The sequence below is a fragment of the Patella vulgata genome, chromosome 2 (assembly GCF_932274485.2).
Source record: "Patella vulgata chromosome 2, xgPatVulg1.2, whole genome shotgun sequence".
NCBI classification, from domain to species: Eukaryota; Metazoa; Mollusca; class Gastropoda; family Patellidae; genus Patella; species Patella vulgata.
The window spans coordinates 40,515,075-40,538,268 of NC_065880.2; the positions used below are offsets into that span (position 1 = coordinate 40,515,075).

At 33.7% G+C, this 23,194-nt stretch overlaps 2 protein-coding genes and 1 long non-coding RNA gene across 3 annotated transcripts; 2 read left to right on the forward strand and 1 right to left on the reverse strand.

Annotated features, from left to right (window-relative positions):
• Window positions 1-1,450: 1,450 nt before the first annotated feature.
• On the forward strand, window positions 1,451-7,069 carry LOC126811706 (uncharacterized). Its single transcript, XM_050537567.1, has 4 exons — window positions 1,451-1,544; window positions 3,860-4,039; window positions 5,038-5,145; window positions 5,630-7,069. The coding sequence occupies exons 1-4, from the start codon at window positions 1,524-1,526 to the stop codon at window positions 5,780-5,782; spliced, it is 462 nt and encodes a 153-aa protein (XP_050393524.1). The 5' UTR covers window positions 1,451-1,523; the 3' UTR covers window positions 5,783-7,069.
• Window positions 7,070-9,981: 2,912 nt separating this feature from the next.
• Window positions 9,982-13,034, forward strand: LOC126810574 (uncharacterized). Its single transcript, XR_007675258.2, has 4 exons — window positions 9,982-10,097; window positions 11,371-11,550; window positions 11,986-12,093; window positions 12,280-13,034. It is a non-coding gene; the product is annotated as an uncharacterized LOC126810574 (long non-coding RNA).
• A 2,799-nt stretch (window positions 13,035-15,833) lies between these two features.
• Window positions 15,834-22,401, reverse strand: LOC126810572 (uncharacterized). Its single transcript, XM_050535719.2, has 3 exons — window positions 18,670-22,401; window positions 17,454-17,561; window positions 15,834-16,194 (listed from the first exon to the last, which is right to left on the reverse strand). Exons 1-3 carry the CDS (start codon window positions 19,387-19,389, stop codon window positions 16,009-16,011), a joined length of 1,014 nt encoding a protein of 337 aa, XP_050391676.1. The 5' UTR covers window positions 19,390-22,401; the 3' UTR covers window positions 15,834-16,008.
• Window positions 22,402-23,194: the final 793 nt, after the last annotated feature.

Here is a 23,194-nt window from a genome sequence, read left to right on the forward strand (position 1 = left end):
AGTAAATATTGTCATTGGTGGATGTCGTACACTGTAAATATGTTTAATATACATTTACTGGCAAAACACTGGTTGTATGGTTGCCATGCGCATAATGCCCTAGCGCCGATTCACGGTTTTATTATGAAAATCATTGAGCGTTTAACCATGCTGTGAGTGACCTTTTACAGTGTATGTGTGTAATTATTGTGTTGTCGTGTATATTGCTATCCCTTGTCAACAAAGCGATGTATGTCTTGTAAAATACTATATGAATAATAAAATCGGGTATTTCTATTTGACGCGTGTATGTGGTGATAGGGTCTGGATGAGGTGGTTGTCATTAGAGCATTAGTGTCTTTTATAGATTTTCTAAAGCAGTTTATAGTGTGGGTAAGGTGAATTTCGACAACGTGAGACACAAAAACGGGCGTTAACGGATTGACAATAATATATTAAAAACATGCCGGAACTGTAAAATATGGTCCATATAGGTAATCCACCGAACTCAAAGATCATGGAGACTCGCTCATTTTTATTTTCGCCCATCTTTTATACACCATAAAAAAAACTCCTTGTTAAAACTTACTAACAGTTAAAATTATTTAACTCCGTCTTTAAGCCAATTATTTATTGAACCTTCCTTGTGGGGATACATATTGTTTAAAATTTATGTTGGAAATGGCTGAACTTAAATGGGATGCTCCGTCTGAGCTAATGAAAACGGGCATACGCCATACAGTGTGCTATGAGGCAAAATTTGCCCAGACAACGGCACTACGACCTACTCTTATATCGAGTTTCAACTGTCAGGGGTTATTTTACGTGCACACCAATATGTACACAGGAACTCGATTTTTCGTCCCATCCAGCCGACTATACGTTGTCCCTTAGAGGGGACTACGACGGAGAATCCAAATGAAAATTATTTGGATCGAACCAACGTCTTACTCCGATGTCGGAAATAGACGTACAAATGGATAGCCAATAAAATGTCGAAACTATTTCCCTCTTCTCTAAAAGTCGCATCATACGAATCACTAACATCTGTAGGGCATTTTGTTATGTTAGCTCTGGAGAGTAAGATGGTGCAGGATTAAAACAATGTCAGGCTAGATATCAGATTTAGAAAGTAGTCTAAAACATTGACAATGAAAATGTTAATGTCGGTCAACTTTAATTTGAAAAGGTAGTCTAAATGGGTTGTTCTAACAAATATCAACGAAAAACTCACATCATCATTAAATGAATACATCATAGAACGCTAATATATCCCAACCGCGGGAAAATATATATCACATGACTTAGAATACCTATCTGATGAGAAATAACAAGGAAAAATTCACATCAAGTTTATTATGATTGGTTGAGAGAACGCGTAATTTCCAAGCCGCGCGAAAATGTATACCACGTGACGAACTTTTACCAAATAAATAGAAGCGCACCAACGCAGAACAATTCACACACGCCTCGGTATTCATTGTGCGGTCGTCAAATAAATTTTTTTCCAACATATATGATTATAAATATAAAGCAGTGTTAAAATGGATATAAATTTTGAAACGGTAAGTTTTCTTCACATTAATTTTGTATTCTTATTATTATAAACAGTTACTATTCACATCACACACTACGTTAGCTGATCTTTTTTGCGGAGTTTTTCTTTACTGTTCTTTGTTGCGTTTGTGCAGTAAATCTCCCTGTGTCACGTATGTATATATAACATATAAGTATATAACATGGAAGTAAATATGTAACTACAGCCAAGCTCTGATATATAAATTACACAAACAAATTATTAGGCGACGAATAGCTTAACGGTTGATTTAAGTTGAAGAAATGTCAACAGCGGGGCCTCCAAGAAATTGAAAGCTTAGTCAAACTCCTTATATTATTTGAAATATAACAACATAGAAATTGTGTCTAGTCGATTGGATGGTAAGAAAATTGATTTTAAGGAATTGCCACATTGACATTGACGTGACAAAACCCCCCGAAAAAACTAGTAAAGTGTTGGTTTCAAAATGATTTGGGTGACACTTACTTCCACATTTAAAAATAATAATTATGATGGTCTCTTTTTTTTCAAGTTTTGCATTTTATGGTGTGTGTTGTTTTTAAAGAACACAATTTGTATGGGATATAAATCACTGGTTTTATTCTAAAAGCGCGATGTTTCGACAAGTACCCTTTTATCATTGTGCTTGATAACGATAAGAGGATACATGTCGAAACGTCGCGCTTTGTGTTCTGTTTAATGTGTTCCTCGATCGCTAAATTCCACTTAAAGATTTTGTTTTAATAGGTTCTACGGGATTAATGGAACGAATTATATTACACATTACAAACCGTATATTCAACAAAAAAGAATGTGCGTACAAATCTGTGTTAAATTTCCTTATGTAAAATGAGAGATAGAATTAATATGTAAGTTGAAAATGTATAAACGATAACTTTTTTCTTACGCGTAAATTTAATATGAGCGTTTTACGCTTCAGTGATAGATTCTTTAATTCTATAAAAAGCAGTACCAGCTAATAAGACGAGCATGGGTTTTATCAGTTATAATACACGCATTGAGATGAGAAAGGAAGTCATTAAAATCTTAATTAGGTCCTCCAAAATAACATGCTAAGTTTAGGGTCAGTGATTTGGGCAAAAAAATATTAGGGTCGGTCGGGTAACCGTAAACACATAGGCATTTCTTTTCTTTTTCTTTTTCTTTTTTTTTTTTTGGGTCGAATAATACTTAGCAATGCGGTCCGCAGACTAACTTCGCTCCTTTTAATATATTTATGTATACGCCTACACTTTTTGTCGTTAACTGTGTCCGTCCACATTAACGTGTTTTTAGATTTACAGGAACGCTTAAGATGTCCATATCGAAATTCTGTATCTCCCCATCTCGTTAAGACCTACGAAATCTTATGAACGGAATGCTGAACAGGGCCGTAATTAGCTCATAGCAACGAGGGGGGGGGGGGGCGGGAAGTGTTCTCGGGAATGCTGTAAAATTGAAGGAAAATGTATATTTATCTATTTATTTATGGTCGACAATTTTTTCACAGGTGGGGCAAAACTAGTTACGGGCCTGATGCTGGGAGAACACTATCGAATTTCAAAATTTTCGGATCGTAATGTTCCAGCATGTTTGTGATAGCCATCCAGGCCATGGTTCACGAATTCAATTTAAAAAAAAATCTGTATTAAATTGTTTAGAGGGACGTGTGTGTGTGTGTGTGTGGGGGGGGGGGGGGGTTCTATCGGGCCCTATCGCTGTGAAATTTTATAATACTTGGTAGGATTGTTTAGTGTGAAATACGGTGAAATCCTACTGAAACTAAAGGCTCGATCTGTCATTTAGCGCTATAGGAATCCCTTGCAAACTACAATATTCCGAAAGTTTAATCTCTAATACGAATATATATCAGTCAAAAATGTTTCAATTCCATTTAGTATTTACAAATTGAAATTTCATCAAATATGACATGATGCTAGTAGCTGGTAGCGGAGAAACCTGATGAGCCTAGTTTAAATCCGATTGAATACAAGCCGAGAGATTATCTAGCATTGATATTTTGTTAAATAAACAGTTTACGAACATATTTAGCGTGTTTTCAGCCGTGATAAATTTGATATTTTAGCAAAACGGCAATTGACGCATCGATCATTTAAGAATGTTTCGATCATGAATCTCGTTGAAAGAGGCCTGAAAGTTTCAAAACACATTTTGACTTTTTAACATTAATGATTTTTTTTTTTTTGTGCAAAATTCATATATTTAGATATTATTTTATAGAGAAATTGATGATCCAAATATAATCATACATTCAGACATTGTGTGAGGAAATTGATGATACAAATGTATTCATATATTCAGACCTTGTTGTGTGAGGAAATTGATGATCCAAATATAAAAGCTGCTGTGCAAGAAGTAATTGATACAGGATCAACTTTACCTTTAACCAAACGTATAGTACATGATACAATACAGATTAGACGTATGGACAGAGGACTTCCAGAATTAGTTCAAACAACGAAAAAACGAGAATATTATGAGGTACGTCAACGATGCTTATTTAATGATCTGCTCCATCGAATATAGTTATGTCACGTGCTCGACCCACAAAACGCTTTATAAATCTATGACAAGGAAATATAACAGACCGCCACATCCTAATTATCACAGAAACTAGACTACTGTGGCTATAGAAATGGTTCCACTACTGGTGTCTTCCGTCTTGCTCCAGTCACAGTAGTGGACCGTCCTAAGGCTTTCCTTTGAGCAAGTTTTGTAGTTATTTGACTACCAAAAAGTACTGATCTATAACTCCCTTAATTTCCAGTTACACGGACTCCAAACTGTATTGCACATAGCTTAACATACAATAAATCAATTCCCATTGAAATGAAGGTGAAACCTTACTGCATAATTGTTTGATTTGATTAAACCCAACTGCTATGCGAAATCTCTGTTCATTTTAAAATGGCCGCCGAACCAGAATCACGTGATTTTATGTCACTCGAAAATACAGAAAAACTGTTCGGTAAGATAAGATTTAAGATTTCAGTGTTCCACTCTTCACTATTTGTAACATAATTACTTATTTTCATGCAAACTGTGATAAGTGTTAAAAATTTTGCAATTGAACCTAATTTTCCTTGCTCAAAGCCTCAAATAGTGTATCAATTGTAGCTGTGAATAAGAATTATGGCTACTACGACAGAATAAGAATTATAGCTACTATGACAGCAGCAGCTATTTTAGCAAGTGGCCTTACTCAAGTCTTTACCGGTAACTCCATCGCTCATCCATTTATCGTTTCGCTGACATTATGACCGGCCAAGTATCACATATCTCCCATCCAACCTACTCTCCTGAATTTTTTTTTATTGTTAGTTTTAATATGTTAACAAAATAACTTTGGTGCGCAAATGATGATAGGGCTTTCGGGTTGTTTTTGCGGGGTGGTTAATTTCAAAGATTGATAATAATGTGTTTGGGGATGGTTGTATTTTTGGTAAGAAAATAAGATCATTGTCTTCAAATCTTTGTAGTTAACCGAAGAAGAAGAAATAAAGAGAAAGTGTAAAAAAGAATTAAACAAAAAAGCAGCAAAAAAATATCGCCAGAAACAGAAAGAATGTCACCAAGCACTTCTTTGGGTATTATCATTATTATTTCAAAATGATTTTTGGAAGTGTTCCATCTGTAATAGATATAACATCATCTATATTGTCACCAATATAGCCCTTAGGGTAATGGGTGGCTTTTTCACCCTTTTTGGTTCCACTTGTTGCGTCATGAACGCAATATTTATATATTTAGCGTGGAGAGCGAACTGGGGTTTATCGCCCACTCGACACAAATTAGGTCATTTCGGGGCCAACACATTGTTCAATATAGCTTAACATAGCTGTTGGAGGAAACCGGAGGGCCAGAAGAAGTTGGATATGCAACCCTACTCCTTAACACGTACAAGCAGGGAATCGAAACCACGCAACTTGACTCAATGACAGACCTTTTGATCTAACGCGCACGCGTTAAACCATTTGCACCCCCACCACCACCATCCGTTTAGTATGAAGACATTGGACGTTGTCAATTATGTACTGATTTGTAATGGAAATGAATCTGATATATTTTCAGAAGATAAATGATCTGGAGGAGAAAAATAAAAACATCGCTAGTGCTTTAGCTCAAGAACGAATGGAGAGAGCTGACTACCATATTTGCCGCAACTGTTGCAACCACACCACATACTGTAAAAATGATATGTGTAAGGTTTTTAGTGAAGAATAATTGTATTAATGGGTTAAAGATAAGAGTTAAAGAGTATATATTATGGTGATTGCTTTTTCTGTGATTAACGTCCGATGTTGTAAAACTCGTACATTGTAAATGAAATAAAATATTAATATAAGGCTAGGTATGAAATGCCACGATTGTCGTATTAAAGAACAAATTGAGGCATGATATTGTGATAAAAATGTATATTATGTATCATTCCATATTTTAAAGATTTACAAAATTTCTGGAATCTGCATCTTATTTTCTGGAACATCTGATTTAATAGTAGCGATTTTGTTATATAAAAACCAAAGAGAGAGATAGAGAAATGGGGTTTAACATCCACGTGACACAAACTAGGTCATTTGGGGACTAACACATGGTTCAATTTTATTTTAATAATTCGCTTGCGCGTATTAGTCTTTAACAGTGGGAGAAAACTGGAGGGCCCGGAGAAAACCAACGAGGTTGGACTTATCACGCACTAACCATTCGGTTATCACCCCTCCCCCCCTAAAAACCAAAGAAGTTAAAACATACTATATGATAAAACTCGCATGATTGATATGTTATTTTAAATGACATTTTTGAAAAATGAATTATTAGGGTTGTTTGTTCTAAAAAGATTGCGAGTACCGGAGTTTAAATTATTAAAATATACATATTCCACAGTTAGTATGATTAAATGCTGATTAATAACGACAAATTACAATGGCTTGCATGAATTTATTACTCATGTATTTTCAGTGTTTTGTGTAAAGGTGCTAATTCTCTCGTTACAAAGATTTGTGTCTCTTACTTTTTGGTAAACAAACACTAAATAGAAATGTGTAATTTATTTCAAATCTTAATAGTGCTATAAATGTGACTCTATCTGCAATTGTGTTCCCCACATATTATGTCCACCTGTTAATGTGGTCGTTGTCACTATTTAGGGTAAAGATGGTCCACCTTAGGCTAGTTTTTAAATTATTGCCCCTATTAATAAACCTATATTACTGGACTCGTACTAACTCTACAGAGTTAAATACTTTACAGATTTCATTAATTAATTCTTGTTACAAAAGTAGTTATTCCTCCATAATTGTTGACTAAATGATATTGTACTCTCCCTGTAGAGTTGGGATCTTTACTTTACAACAGGTTTCTGATCATTATTTACAATACCAAGGGAAAATATCTAGAGATGACGCGTGTAAGCGTGATGTGGATGATCGGTGTCTTTTAAAAAATATAATAAATTAGAGCACAGATTATGTTTTAAAAGTTTATTAATCTAATAAAAAAAAGTCTAAGGTATCAGTGTTGTGATTTTTAAATATAAATCTTTACAAAATTTTACAATTTTAGCATTGATTGCGAACTCCATTGCTACAACTGGCTAGAAAAATGATGTCTGCTTTATTTATGAATGAGTAATGCTATAACATCACTGCCAGCTTTACTCATAAACATTAAGAGCTACAGTCTGATCTTTTGAAATGACTGCATTCATGAAATACATGTAATTCCTCGCAATATTTCAATGCGAAAAAACTAACCTTGAAACCAAACTGGCCAATCAAAATGGCTACATCCGTGTATGGGACACGATTATGAATGGGATTTTCCAACATCTGCCATTATCAGTTCATCTTAATTTGTATCGATTTTTGTTAGTCTCGTGCGACGCCAAGTCTAGAACTGTAAAAAACAAAAAACAAGACATATTCTCCAAAAATAGCCTAAAGCAGTCATTTGGAAAGAAATCTATAACCTAAAGCATAATAAGCATAACAATCCGGATGACGTGCTCAAGGTTACCAACTATCCCCATACTTGTTCTAGCAAAAAGCGAATTGATCAGGAGTATTTGATTTTCTGGTTTGTCCCCTTTAAGAGAGGTGTCAGATATAACATTAACCGAATATATTTTTTAACATTAAACTAAATTACTCTTCCGGGTATTCTGATACTATTGGGTAATAGCTTGCTGTTACCTTGTATTTACAATAAAATTAACATTACTGCTGTTAGAACGCTCTGACATTAGATTAATTTCTAGGGGGTTTTATGTGCTGCCATCAAAATGTTTATTATTATCACTAAATAATGTCAAGCCACGTCGGATCATTTAACATCGTTGACGATATGTTTTCGGGGAAACCTTCAATTCATTACTAATCTCTAGTTTTATATCTGGGACATTCAGTCAAACGTTTTACTCTATAGTTTTTGGATGCTTCTGATATCACCACTATAAATAGTATCCCTTTTAATCACCAAGATGTGCATATTTATTCAGAGTTTCTACCAGAAATATTTAATTTATTATCGGCGCGTTGCTCTATTAAAACGGTCGCTTGCCCGCCTAGATACGACACAGTATTTTATTGGGTTTTCTGCTTATCACTATTATGTATGCTTAGGTCTATGTAATATTGTATATTATGTATGCCTACTATTTTATATGCAAAAAAATAAAAAATTAGATAACTTTCTTTAAAACTTAAAAAATAAGAAATCGCGTAAAGCGCTACACGTGACCTGTTTCAAGACAACACCCCTTTGACAAAGTAATTATACTCCAATCTTCTCTCAATATATATATAATCGGTGTGGCGCGTGTTTTCTGTTGTGTTGGAGACTGAGTAAAACATATAAAATCTTGATTGTTTAATATTACGATATGGTTGAAGAATTTACAATTTATACGTAAAACCTCAAAATTTGAAGAAGAAAGATAATATGGCAAGCTAAACAAAACAGAACAGGTAAAGATGTTCCGCCCTGTGCCACGACGCGTTATAAAACCCGCGACCCCCGGGTTAGTAAGCCAGCGCTTCAATCACTGATCCAACGTGGCTCTCGATATTACGGACAAAAGTCGAAGAAGATACGGTTAACACATAGAACATAACAAGTAATACAGTACAGTAATATTATGTGAAGAAAAGCCGAAAATGACGGGCGTTTTGTAAATTCAAGAGGCTAGTATGATTTGCCTAATAAATGACCCTAGACGGACCTATGCAAATATAAGTGTTAAGTATCCATATCTGAAGGATTGTTTCAGTTATTGTCTTCGCTAAAATGAGATTACTGTTACAACTAATCCTGATTTGACTACTGCCATTTCTGAAATCTTCAAGTCGACATATCTGTCGTGGAATAATGCACATAACTGTGCTATTCGGACGCCCATTATAGAATAATGAACAGAACTGTGGTATTTACACTGACATTTTCACGATTGACACACTATTAAACGTGCATTATGCAGGACGTAAATCTTTCTTTAGGCCTGAAATGTTATCTAAATTATTAATTAGACATTAATTAACTTATCCAAACCATAATCAACTATCGATACCATCGTTAGTGGATATGAATACATTTTGTGTTGGATAATTTAACGTAAAATGGATAATCGAGACTTTGTTTATTACGGTACCAACGTTAGTAAGGACGATCGAGGCTAGCCTAAAATTGAATTGCTAATATCTCGGTTCAGAGTAAAGCAATTTGACTGAAATTTTCAGCATATTTTGTTTTCATTATCTACCTTTTGAACATTTTAGCGAAAATTGTCATCTCTTTATCTATTCTTACCCAATGCCCCTTTATTCATTTTTGGGGTGAAATCCGACGATATCTGCAGAAACATTAAAGTACGACCTCATTAGCCTACTACCAACATATTTTGTTAGGGATACAATCATTTTGTTTATTAACTACAACGTTTCAAATAGATTTCACGAGTCGTTTTCAAGCATGACCCTAATGTACAAAGAGATATAAAAGACATATCTAATATTCTAGTCAATTGCTAAATGCCTTACAAGGATTATATTTTTCAAAATTAACTGCCGACAAAATGTTTTAGAAAGTCAATTGCTAAATGCCTTACAAGGATTATATTTTTCAAAATTAACTGCCGACAAAATGTTTTAGAAAATCATTTAACGTTGACTGGAGCAATCAGCATAAGTAACCGTCTGTGTTATGAATTATTAATTCATATTATTAAATGTATGCGTGATTGTAAACACATTCATAATCGTTGGTCTTCCCCTTTAAATCTTATTTCATCTGCCGTCTATTCAAGATATAAAAAGCTGTATGGCGATGGTTTAAATTTTCATTCATGCAGACAAAGAGTTTTTTTGATGAGAAATATCAACAAGAAATTCACATCAGCTTTATAATGATTGGTTAATAGATCGCTATAGTGAAAGGGTTAAAACCACGTGATAACGTCAATGACATAAATTTGAAGCGCCAAGCGCTTGGTCCTTAATCTTCAGAAATATATCAAGGACTAAATATGGAGATAGATTTTGAAACAGTAAGTGTTCTTTACATTCTATATTAAAATGATAAAAACCATGTGCTTTATGACCTAGTATTTTATTATTTTTTTTGGGGGGCGGGGGGGGGGGGGGGTGTTCGTCTATTTTAAAATCGTTTAGTCTGTCATATTTTAACAATAGTTTATCATGTAACGTTAATTAGACTACTAGAGGTCAAATGTTAAAGAGGCATTAGCGAGATATGGTAGTTTTTAAAAGAGTTTAACGAACAGTTGCGCAAAATACCTAATTAGTTCAGGGATTTTGGAATCAGGATGGCTCAGTGAGTAAGAAGTTGGATCACTAATCAGGAGGATACGGGTTCGATCACGGTGTTAGCCGAGAAAGTTCACCGGGAGTTTCTGGCTTGGTTCCCTCTTGTCAGTGGTGCAGGACGGAGGGCCTGGCAAGGAACAACGGATATTCCATCGGATGGGACGGAAAATCGAGGTCCCGTGTTCATAATGGCGTGCACGTAAAAGAACCCTTGACAATTGGAATTTGATATAAGAGTAGGCCGTAGTGCCGCTGTCCGGGCAAAAATCTACCTCATATTATAACGTATGCCCGTCTGTCTTCATTAGCCCAGTCGGAACAGAAGAACGTTAAATCTCATTTCATTTTATTTTTGAAAGCGACAACGTTTCATTAAATGAAGCGATGATTCGATAACTAAATTTCACGAATATGGTTATGTGAATATGATATTATTCAAAATGAATTATTTATTTTCTTGATGAGAGTGATAATGTCTTTTTAAATAATAAAAGCAAAGCGATGAATGAAAGCGAGTGTTTTAATATATATATATATATATATATATATATATATATATATATATATATATATATATATATATATTATATATAAAGTCACTTAAAGTGTACGAAAAATATCGCAAGTAGTCAAGTATAGTCACAACTAACAAACTGACAAACGTGTATTCACTGGTATATGCTTCAGCGATTCACAAAAGGCAACGGTTAACGGTATTATTATTACAGCACTAGGCGTGTTTATCGGGTTTTTCTTTGTTTGTTTGGGTTTTTTGCTTTATTATTATTATATGACACTCGGATACTTTAATTTACTACAACTACAAATTTAAAAGGGGTATCGGACTTGTTCCCGGAACAATTATTTTAACTGAGAAACACATATTTACAACTGTTTTGGCTAAGGGACTTTCAAATCCCAACAGCCCCACCAACCTCTTTCGCCCGGTTTCGACGGGCCTGTATTTATGTATATATATTTATATATATCCAGACCTTGTTGTGTGAGGAAATTGATGATCCAAATATAAAAGCTGCTGTGCAAGAAGTAATTGATACAAGATCAACTTTACCTTTAACCAAACGTATAGTACATGATACAATACAGATTAGACGTATGGACAGAGGACTTCCAGAATATATAGTTCAAACAACGAAAAAACAAGAACAAGGGGTCAGTTCTCTAAGATATGTTCATTCGAGCGTAATTATGTCATCTGTTCGACATAAAATATTTTATCTGAAAGTATGATATTTGGAACGACCAAAATAATAAACTTGTATAATCATACATAAATTAAGTAATTATTTATTATAGAGTCTAAATTGTTATTCTCATCGGTTCCTATTCTTTATTTGCCTTGCATGTCTTCATGTCATACTGAAATAATAAACTGTAATTCCCGTCGGTTCTCATCCTTTATTTGTCTTGCACGTCTTCATGTAATACTGGAATAATAATAGCCATTTTTTTTTATCATCATTATTATTATTTTATTAGGGTGGTGTGGGAAACATTTTTTATTTTGGTATTTTTGGGAGTGGGGGATGCATTTAATGATTATTGTCTGTTATATATTTGGTAAGATATATCGTCGATTATTTGTAGTTAACCGAAGAAGAAAAAGAGAAGAGAAAACGTAAGAAGGAATCGAACAAAAAAGCGGCAAAAAAATATCGCCAAAGACAAAAAGAACGCCATCAAGATCTTCTTTGGGTAACGTTTTTATTGTTATGATAATTTCATAAAATGGCACAGTCTTTTGATTTTATACATGTATATCAGATTATTTGCATTTAAAAGATTTACCAAAAATAGATAACTCGAATGAGGATAAGCTAACAAAATGAATTAGCTGATTTCAACAAATTTATAAATGAAATAAATCTGATATATTTTCAGAAGATAAATGATCTGGAGGAGCAAAATAAAAACATCGCTAGTGCTTTAGCTCAAGAACGAATGGAGAGAGCTGACTACCATATTTGCCGCAACTGTTGCAACCACACCACATACTGTAAAAATGATATGTGTAAGGTTTTTAGTGAAGAATAATTTATGTAAATATAGTGTAAGGTTTTTAAGTAAAGAATAATATATAAATATAGTTGTAAGGTTTTTAAGCGAATAATAATATACATATATAATTGGGTTTAAAATAAGGGTTAAAGTCTCTATGTTATTGTTTTTACTGTGATTAACGTTCGACGTTATAAAACTTGTTTATATATAATACTATTATTTATTACTGGCCATAGTGACATTAAAGAATAAACTACGATTTTGTGATTAGAAAATGTAACATTCATATTCTGTCGGGTTTTGTCATTCCATATTCGAATTTAATAGACTAATTTACCAAAGAGCTGAAGAAATACAAAATTTATTAAATCTATATGTTTTGTCCTTTAATTCTGATTGAAAATCAATCAGATCAATGTCGGAGAATTCTGTCAAAAAATTATATATTTGTCATTTAAAAGACACAAAATGTACTAATATAAGAATATTTTTCTTATTCCAAATTTTTACAGTGCTATAAATGTCAACATACTTTTAATGTGTTACGTAAATTTGTGTTTCCTACATTTTTTTAAAAAAAAGAAGAAAGAAGATAAATAATGTTTTCAAAACTAGCTTTTATTGATCAAATAAAAAAAACTATGGCATCAGTGTTGTTGATTTCTAAATATAAATCTTTACAAAATGTTCCAAATTTAGCCGTGGTTGCCAATTCCCTTGTTGAAGCTGATTAGAAAAATAATAGTATCTTTTATGAATGAGTAATACAATGACGTCATTGATAAATTCATTCATGAAAGTGAACAGTTGGAACAAAGCAGTGTGGGCGTCAGAAGTATTGAATGAATGTATTAATTCCTCGCCATATTTCACTGGGAAATTATAGTTCGACATTTAGATTCCATAATGAGCTATGGAAACCTGAAACTGACAATGGTGTGAGATCGACCAATCAAAATGGTTACATCCATGCAGGGGACACGGTTATGAATGGGATTTTCCAGCATCTGCCATTACTGGCACATCTTCAGTTTATATCGATCTGTGTTAGTCCCCCAACTCTTGGTCTGGCACAAAGACACAGATAGCCAAAGAATATGAATGATTTTATTCCTCAAGGCTACCGACTATCCCCATACTTTTTCTATTGATTTATAAATGACTTAGCCCAATTATCAAGTATATCTTTGACATTGTCTTTTGCCTTATTCAAAAATATATTTGGGAAATGTTATAATAGTACTTATTTCTCTTTTTCCATTTGAAAGTGCCCGTGAATCATAACGAATACTCAGGTACAAAAAATATGTGAACTCATCAAATGAGAAGCGTTATCCGGTGTTCCGGAAATTAGACTTCATTTACTATTGAAGCTATTATTCGGACGACATCCATAGTTTGAAAAGTACAACTTGTGTACGATACGCGTCAGTGTAAATAATCAATTTTAAGGCAATATTGTATAGCTACTAACCAAACTGAAACAAGAAAATTCAGTAGCTACCACCATGTGACGATACAATTAAATGATACATGTTTTAAAACAGATTATTAGTAACTTTTCCTTGAAAATTGTTATGCGGGCGCCGCACTCTCGCGAAATTTACACCAGATGTCCATACGAATATGGAGTTTTGAATTTCGCGCGAAGATGGCCCCGAACTTGGTCGGTCAACAGCTAATCGATAGCCTATAGAAGGTTACACGGTGGTACCCGAAGCACACACGAAGGTAATACGAATATGTGAATATTGTATAATAGTTTATACCAGCAGGACAAACGAAGGCCATACGATGGCCAGCGCTCAGGAATTTTCAGTCTGAGCCTGAGAAACTCCATACGATGACTAAAATGCCCTCGCGAATGGCGCGATGTTTTTACGATCAGAGCCGAATTTGAACATTTAATTTAACGTGTATCCATCTGGTGTCAATTTCGAGCAGTGCACGAACACCGAACATGGGTAACGGCAATATTATGATTATAACATTAAATGCGGGAGTATAAAACATATTTTAAATAATTAGACAGCAGTAGGTGTTTATAGAATACAAATAAGGTAATAACAAATGCGTGATGAAAAGTATACTTTTGAACGCCAAGTCGGTGTCGTGCACGAAATAACTGGTATCACTTGACATTGGGATTTATAATTATAGTGAGAGTGGTGATGTCCTGTCCCAATTTCATGTAACTGACAGTCCTAGATTTATACGAACATTCACGCTTTAAAATTTAACACTGCTTTATGATAATAAACAACTTATTTCAATAACTTTAGTATGTTCTAATACTTCTTGGTACTTATCTGCTATTAACATATATTTACAGTACACTAAAATTAAAATATTGCTGCTACTAGAATTCTCTGAATGATATTCGCAATATTTTCTATTTATCGTTTGCTTTCACGTCGAACCCAAAATATTCGTATACCATGCATCACTGTTCAATTTATACATTCAATTCAAGAAAAAAATTCTAAACTCTTTAAAATACCATATAAAATAACGTTTCCGGTGAATCAATAAACTGATTTAGGTATGACATTACATACATTTGTATTGTTCAAACAATATATCCTTTAAAAATGAAACATTCCTCATGTATGGCGTTGAAAATGTAATACTAGTCACTTTTGTATTTAACTTGTTGTAAATGGGATTTGGAATGTGGCATATGACGATACATTTACTTGTTTCAAAATAGAAACGATAATAATCAATTATGATTGGTTAATTTCGAGCAAATCTTTGCAGCTGTATGCAAATATCGACTGGTGACAGCTTGGCCAAGAAAATCAGGAAATCCTCGTTTTGATCACAGTGTGTGGTTGAGAAGGGAAAATCGAGATCAAAGCGAAGAAAAAAAAATATTATAAATATATTAGTTCGTGATGCATCTTTACAGTGTCGAGTGTCAAAGGACTATTATAATATGTAGATCTAATCGTGCTTCACTCAACATGCTCAAATTGTCTTAATGTTCGTTTTTGCAAACTAATAAACAAATAAGTCTCGATATCATCTCATATCGTCCTGCCATAATTCATTGTAATGTATGGGTGTGATATACTAGAGTAAATAAATATAATAGTCTTACATGTATCGTATATTACTGTTCTGGTGAAATATGTATATGGATAAGTCTGTTTTTTAATTAATTTATAAACTTAATGGCTATTAAAAAGTACTGTTGAATATTGGGTGATAAGGTTATCTACCTGTCCAGCCATTAATAAGAGTAATTTGAAACCATTCTATAACTCTTCCTATTGTTAAAGGGGCATTAGGTAAGATTAGATATAGAGCTGATAGTTCTCGCTATAATAGTTAAAAATAGATAAAGAAAACAGTATTTGCTGAAAATTTCAGTCAAACTGCTTCCGTCTGAGACATTACTGACGGTGGCACGATAATAAACAAAGTTTCGATTATCCACAAAATGTATTCAAATCCACTAAATATCGCAGGGTAACAATGGCATCGAGAGTCGATTGTGGTCTGTATAAGTTAAATAATGTCTAATTAATAATTGAGATAACATTACAGACCCAAAGAAAGACCTGCAATAGGTAGATTTAGCTCTTGCATAATGCATGTTTAAGTCTATACTTTGCTACTGCTTGATATCCCGGATTTAAAACATCTGTTTATAGTGTTGTTCGAGTTAGGATCAATGTTTCCACCAACACCATGTCGCACCAGCCACTGTCTCCTGTTAGCAAGTAACATTTCATATTCTTTTATCTTCGATTCCAATTTACTGTTACTCTCTTCGTAATAGCGTATGCTCTGAAATCACGAAATATTTAATAAATACAAATGAAAGACCCACCCACCCTCATCCCCCAACACACACCCTCGAAAAAAAATATCCTCCCAAAACACAGAAAAAACATTTAATGTTGGTATGTTTGTTTTGTATATAAATTAAAAATAATTATTACAAATTTTTTATAGACATTGGTTTAATGGACCCAAATAATTTATTAAAACCTATTTGTTTTGATGGCTCCAAATAAAGTATCAAAATTGTATCTACTATGGTGGTCACAAAGCAAGTATTAATGGTATATCTGGTTAGGTGGACCCAACAGAAACAGAAAAAAAATTGTGTCTGGTTTGGTGGGTGCAATAAAGTATTAAAAGGTTATCCGATTTGATGGTTCCAAATAAAGTATTAAAATTGTTTCTGAATTGAATTGGTATACCTAATTATAGTGTTAAAATATATTTGGTTTGATAGACCAAAAAAGGAATCAAACCTTGTTTGGTGGGCCGATATAAAGTTGTAAAAGTATACCTGTGTTAAAGAGTGTTAAAATACATCGGGTTTGGTAACACCCCACAAAAGTACTATATTAAATTTTATCTTGTTTGGTGGACCATCAAATATAATTAAAATATAATTAAAACATATCTATCAAAACAACACCATTTGTATTGGGAAATAATTAAAAATGTTTAACATACATTATTCAGCACTTTCTAGTTACTATCCTCGCCTCAAATCACTAAATTATAATTGTTATCAGACCTGGGTAACTCACAAACTGGACCCTTTATTATGTCAACATTCGGCATTCTCGGCAAACGATATCAACAGACCAATCCCCTACCATATTCGCTAAATCATTTGATGGGTATCTGTTTAATCCAAGGTGATATTTCAATTTTGTTTATATCTCAAATGACCAATATGAGTACATGTTAGTAAGAATTAAACCGTAGAAATTTAAATGATTAAAATAATGCATTTTGTGGGATGTTGGATTGAATGGGATTTAACGTCTCTCGTTTCTATGTTTCCCCCTATATTTATAGAATTACAACTTCCATTGGTTCTCTAAAGTGTACACTGACGGGCCTTGGTTTTGTCTTATCTGAATAACTAGGCAATTGTTTACTTGTCGACAGTTAAATCCACAACAGGTTATATCTCAAAATAAGACAGCAATTTATTCTTTGACCAGAAGCAAAGAGGGTGTGACATTAAAATGACGGGGATGTTGGTGTCGCGTTTTTAATTTAGAAATAAGCCATACAAGTACCTCTTCTAATTTCTTGACCTTTAACTTCATGTTATCCCTGCTTCTGTTGGCAGATTTTAGGTTCCTCATTTTCAAATCCTGGGATTTTCTCTTTTCTTCATCGGAAGGCTAATAACATAATAATGTCTAATGTTATTAAAGGCACAATGGGCAATAAGGCCAACAATGGATAGAAATGAGTTATCATTCAGGTATTGATAATAAAGATGTCGCCATAACTTACGTTAGGATAGATTTTAATATGTTTTAGATCAATGGTAAAGCTGTTCTTTTAGTCTTTGCAAAGGCATTTCTTTATATTTATTTTTTTTCAAAGAGCTTCAAAATTACAATAAAAACGCAAGCCAGAATAGTTTTTATTTATTTATTTTTATTTTGTTGGTTATTATTCTACCGATAGGTGTATTCAAACTGTGACAATAATTAGTACCTTTGTACGAAAGGTCTCTTACTGAAAAAAAAGTGACGTATTCATATAGTTTTATTTGTATTTAAAATACAGATGTGACGTCACCCTTTGATGTTGGCGTACCATTATTTCAAATAATCGTACGGGCAACTTGCCGATAGTACTTTATTCAAACCAGTGAGATATTGGACTAATGTGACGTAAAAGCTCGTGCGGAGTGTCAGTATTTTAAGATGTTTAATGTCTCGCTCTCGACCATTAAACAATACTTAATTGTTTAGCTTTATTCATGCCTTTATTAGTCAGCTTTCAAAACTGAATCAGTTAAAGGGAGGTAACTATATTTAAGTTGGACAAGGACTTCTAATTTATTTCCGAATGCAGTTGCTCTATTTATAGATTTTTGCCTTTAAAACAATGCAATATTTTACGGATAAAACTATTCTAGGAATTTTTAATTAGACTAGAAATACACCAGTAGAACTGTAGAACAAAGGTTACACAAAAGTTACAATCATTTCGTGCTAAGACAATCCATGTAGTTTCAAAAACGAGTGTATACGCAGTGCATGTTAATTCAAGCATTGCCGCATTTTATCCTCATTCAACCCTAATCCTATTCTGGGAAGTCTAAAAATTAAAGCCAAGTGTAGATTTAGTCAAGGTTATGATGGCACGTAATTGTTGGCGAGAGTGTGGGTTAGGTTTAAAAATTTGGGGGAGAGGTCAAGTCTCCACGTAAGCACTGACCCAGGATGATGTAAATTTGGTTCGTGATATTTCCTAGTTTTATTAAATGATGCTTACCTCGAAAGTAGGCCTGGAACTAAAATCAGGAATAAATTCATCCTTTCCTTCTTGTTTTCTCCTTTCTTTTATTTTAATACTCAGTCTTTTTCTTAATACAGATCTGTTGTGTGTGACGTTTTGGGGATTCTCAAATGGAGAGTCAATTATATTTTTCTTGGTATCGGCTGATTTTTGACTGAGAGAATTTCCCATCTTGACTTGTGCTTGGTGAGACTCATCTGTTTTATTTGGCGCACAAGATAGGTTAATTATTGTACTAGGGTCACTAACTGGATTAGAACCAGAGTGTTTTCTTGGAGCTAAAGAACAAGCGTTGTCGTCACACATTTGTAAATCTTTCAGAATATTGTTAAAATGAGAGTTAGATATACAAGAATCCGGATATCCTGTGCGAGAAGTTTGATTTCTGTATAAATCCAAATCTAGAATTTCTGGATATGCTTTTGTGTCGGATTTCAAAGTAGATCCGAGATGGTTTGGGTAACTTTCATTCGGTAATTCTGATTGCTCTGGTAGCTTTATAAATTCTAAAATTTCAGAAGTCTGAATATCCACTTCATTATCAGGAATCAGCCCGTGGGTATCAATATCCTTAAACATCAAGTATGGTAGATTTGCGTCTTCAACCTTACTGACTTCATTCAGTACCCTAGATATTTCCTCCCCATCTAGTTCTCCACGAAAAGAACTGCTCGAAATATAGTTACAGCACTGCATTTTTGATTAATGTTGTCTATTCTAAAGTATAAGATAAGGTATAATGCAATTCAATTATAACATAACTGCCATTGTGTATACGATGAATAAACGTGTGATAACGTTTCTGTTAGCTATCGGATAGCAACGGTCGAAGTATCCTAGCTTGACGGTCTTGGTTGAATTTTACTTTTTAATATAGGCCTGTATCCATTGAGGAATACGATATGGGAGGTCGGCTCTGGACTTAAAACTGCTATCTGTTTATATATTTCAAATTTAATTATATCTACATTTAAAACCACAAATAACTGATAATATATTAGAATTGAACAGATGTGATATTCAAAATGCTGTGTATGAATTTTAATCACTATCAACAAATACACAATTCATTTTTATTAACCATCGTCTGGATCACCCAATCCTATCGTGTCTCAGATATTGGGACCCGTTCTCGAGAAGCACATTTCCGGACAGGTATACTTTTGCTTGGGGGACATATTTATGTCTATTTATTCTTATGAATATGTTATAACACACAAACATATTTCGGCGTGTATTTGTTCATCTCCATGGTGACGTCTAACAAAAACAACCAAATTTCACTGTCTTTAAAGTCTTCACGGTTAACAGGCATCCTTTTCTCTTTAATTATTTCTCTGGAAACATCAAATTTCGATGTCAGTCTCTAACTTCACAATTAGCAGGCATCCTTTTTTCTTTTAGTCATTTCTCTGGGAACATAAGGGTGAACCATGCACTTATACAACACAAACAGATACACCGCAGACGTCCCAATAATAACCAATTCCAATCACAGGTTCAATAACTACTCGACAAACACAGAGATACCTTTACGCGATTTCAAAAACAAAATGTCCGCAGATCAGGACGAAAATTCAATTGAATTTAAGTTTAAGTATACTTATTTTATTATTGTGTATTCGTGTAGAAATATTTCCTGTCTATTATCGATCTAAATCGAAACTTGATAGGTTGTTGTTAAGAAAGGTATTTTCCCGCAGAATGCATTGATAGAAAAGGCAAAGACTGCATATACTGTACATGTATGAATGTGAACATAAAGTTCTTTGTAATTCATACACTCAACCTACAATATTCAAGCGAGAATGATTCAAAATTTAACGAATGACATTATGTTGAAATAAACTCTTGGTATTTTTTTTATAAAAATGTCTTTTTTTATTCAATACACTAATCAAATAAGGTTCGACTAACTGGCAAATAAAACAATCAATCCTATCGTGACCCCGGGGTTGTCGTCTTCGGCCATCATGATTATAGTCACCCCGCCTGTGCGAAGAATAGAAATGAAATGGTGTTTAACGTCTGTTCTGCTTCGACTGGACTAATGAAAATGTTTGGAGAAATTGTTGAATGAAATGTCAACCCAAAATTGTAGTCATTGATATTTAAATAAACGTGAAGTATGTTCTCTGAAAAATCTGTCGTCTCAGGATTTTGATCATCTTTTCCGTGTGTATATCAGATAAATAATCCTTCTGATAGCGTTTTTTTAAATCCTTCTCTACACTTATAGATACGATTATTACAATAGGGGTTAAAAACTATAGCCTCTATCGCGCAAGGTTTTCGAAAAGAGGGTGGTAACTCGGAAAGGGAGCTCGTTGCACGCTGATTATCAATAGGCTTCGTCCAAGAACCTGCCAAAAGCTGTAGCCTCTATCGCAAAGGGTTTTTTTCACAAAAGGTGGAACTCCAGAACGGAACGGCGTGGTACGCCGAAAATCGATAGAGTTCATCCTCCGATGTTCCTGGTATCCCCGGTGGTCTTATTCCGTTGCACTCCACTAACCCCTGGGTTCGTCCACGGGCAGGACACGTATTCAAATTAACTGGCCTTGATGATTCTGCTATTATTATCAACCAATCAGAAAATCATTAAATACACACACTCCTGTTTACATCAATGTTTGGATTATAATGTAGGCCTTGTTTACTCCTTTTGTACTGATGAACTTGTATTTTAAATGTGGCTGGAAAGGTTCAGCTATTATAAAATTCTCGAAGCACGAAAATACATCTTGACACCTTCAACTGAAAGTGCATGTTTTCAGTTCAGAAGTGAAATCAACGGTAAATCCCAGAACTGCATGTGGAGTCCTTGAAGTGGTACGATAAAGTGGAACGATGATTTTATAATATATGCATACAGTCTACTTTCCGGAAATGTGTAACATGTCAAGATGGGTATCATCATGTCTTTTCGGCAAAGTCAGATTAGGATTTTTAGCGCTATAATGCTCCCCCATCCCCTCCTCCATTTTTTCCTGGCTGTACAGAGATTCATCAAATATTTCTGAAACTTTCAGAAGACTTGTATGGTGATAGTTCATGAATCCCCATTTCTTTTAGGCGAAATTGGATAAATATTTTAGAGTTATGCCCCATTCAAAATTATATATTATTTACTTCTACGTTATTGGTTGAAAGTGATATATTCATTGCTGTATACAGAGTACACAAAACTATCTAACATTGTACATTCCTGACTTCAAATGCTGTATATACAAACGTTATTATTTATACATTTACTCACAGAGGCCCATAATCAACCCTCTAGACCAACGGGTGGTTGAGATGTTGAATGGATTATCGGTTAACGTTTTAATGCACACCGCTCAATAAAAGGGCTGACTTTAAATAGGGTTATCTGATTTTTCATTAAAAAAAAGAATAAGTATTTGGCTAACATGTTTTACCTTTGTGAACTTCTCAAGCGATAAGTGGCATTACAAACGAAAAAAAAGCACACAAAAATTGATTTAAATCCCGCTTGGTTCAAACAATGCATGTATAAAGCACTTTGGGTGACTGCTATTTGAACATAATATAGGTGCTTGTTATTATAGCTTCATTTAGTACTTGATCTCATTGAGTTTGGCATCATATAAAAAGACCAGATACAAACGGTTGCTCATTAGAACGAAATAGTAAGATTTATAATGTTCAACACAAAAGAATCAATTCAATTTATATCATCAGTTTTATATAAGAAAATTGCTAACTAAGGTTTCAATCAAGCAACAGTTGCTATCTTGGCAATGCTCTAATTCGCCTGTGTAAATCTTCTTCAACTTTTCCAGTTTTTCCTTTTCTTGTTGTAATTCTTCATTTGAATCACTCAGGCGTCGAAACCTCTGAAAATACAATATGCTTCTCATTAGTATTCTTACTGGTTAGAGTCATTTATACATACTCGGTACTAAAAAAAACTGTTTTAAAATAACTGATACCGGAAAGGTTCGATGTAACATAATACCCCCTCTCCCGCTTCCTAAAATGACAACAAACTAAAAATAAATAATTAAATAATAAAGCATTAAAATAGTTGTACTTAGTTAATCAATACATACTTCAACAATTTCGTTTTCTTTTTTTGCCTTTTTCTCCCTGGAACGAAGTGATGCTAATCTGTTGAGCTCTTTCGCCCGAGAACGTTTTCTGATTTTCTTCATAAAAAGCTGCAATTACATAGTATATATTATGCATTTACACAGATAGTGATTTCATATTCCATAATGAAATTTTAAAAATAATTTATTATTAATTACATTTCCAAAAATCTAATATTATAGAAATTCACAAAACGCTTAAAGCAACGTGATTCTATTAAAAATAAGGGTGCGGCAAGGACGCCACGGGATGTTGTCAGTCAAAGAAATAATAACCCAGTCTAAAAAAAAGAAGGTCAGGGGTGTCTACATGATTTTAATAATAGGATTAACATACACTGAATTCTTATTTGACTAGTGAGAGGAAAGGTGATTATCAATAGGGT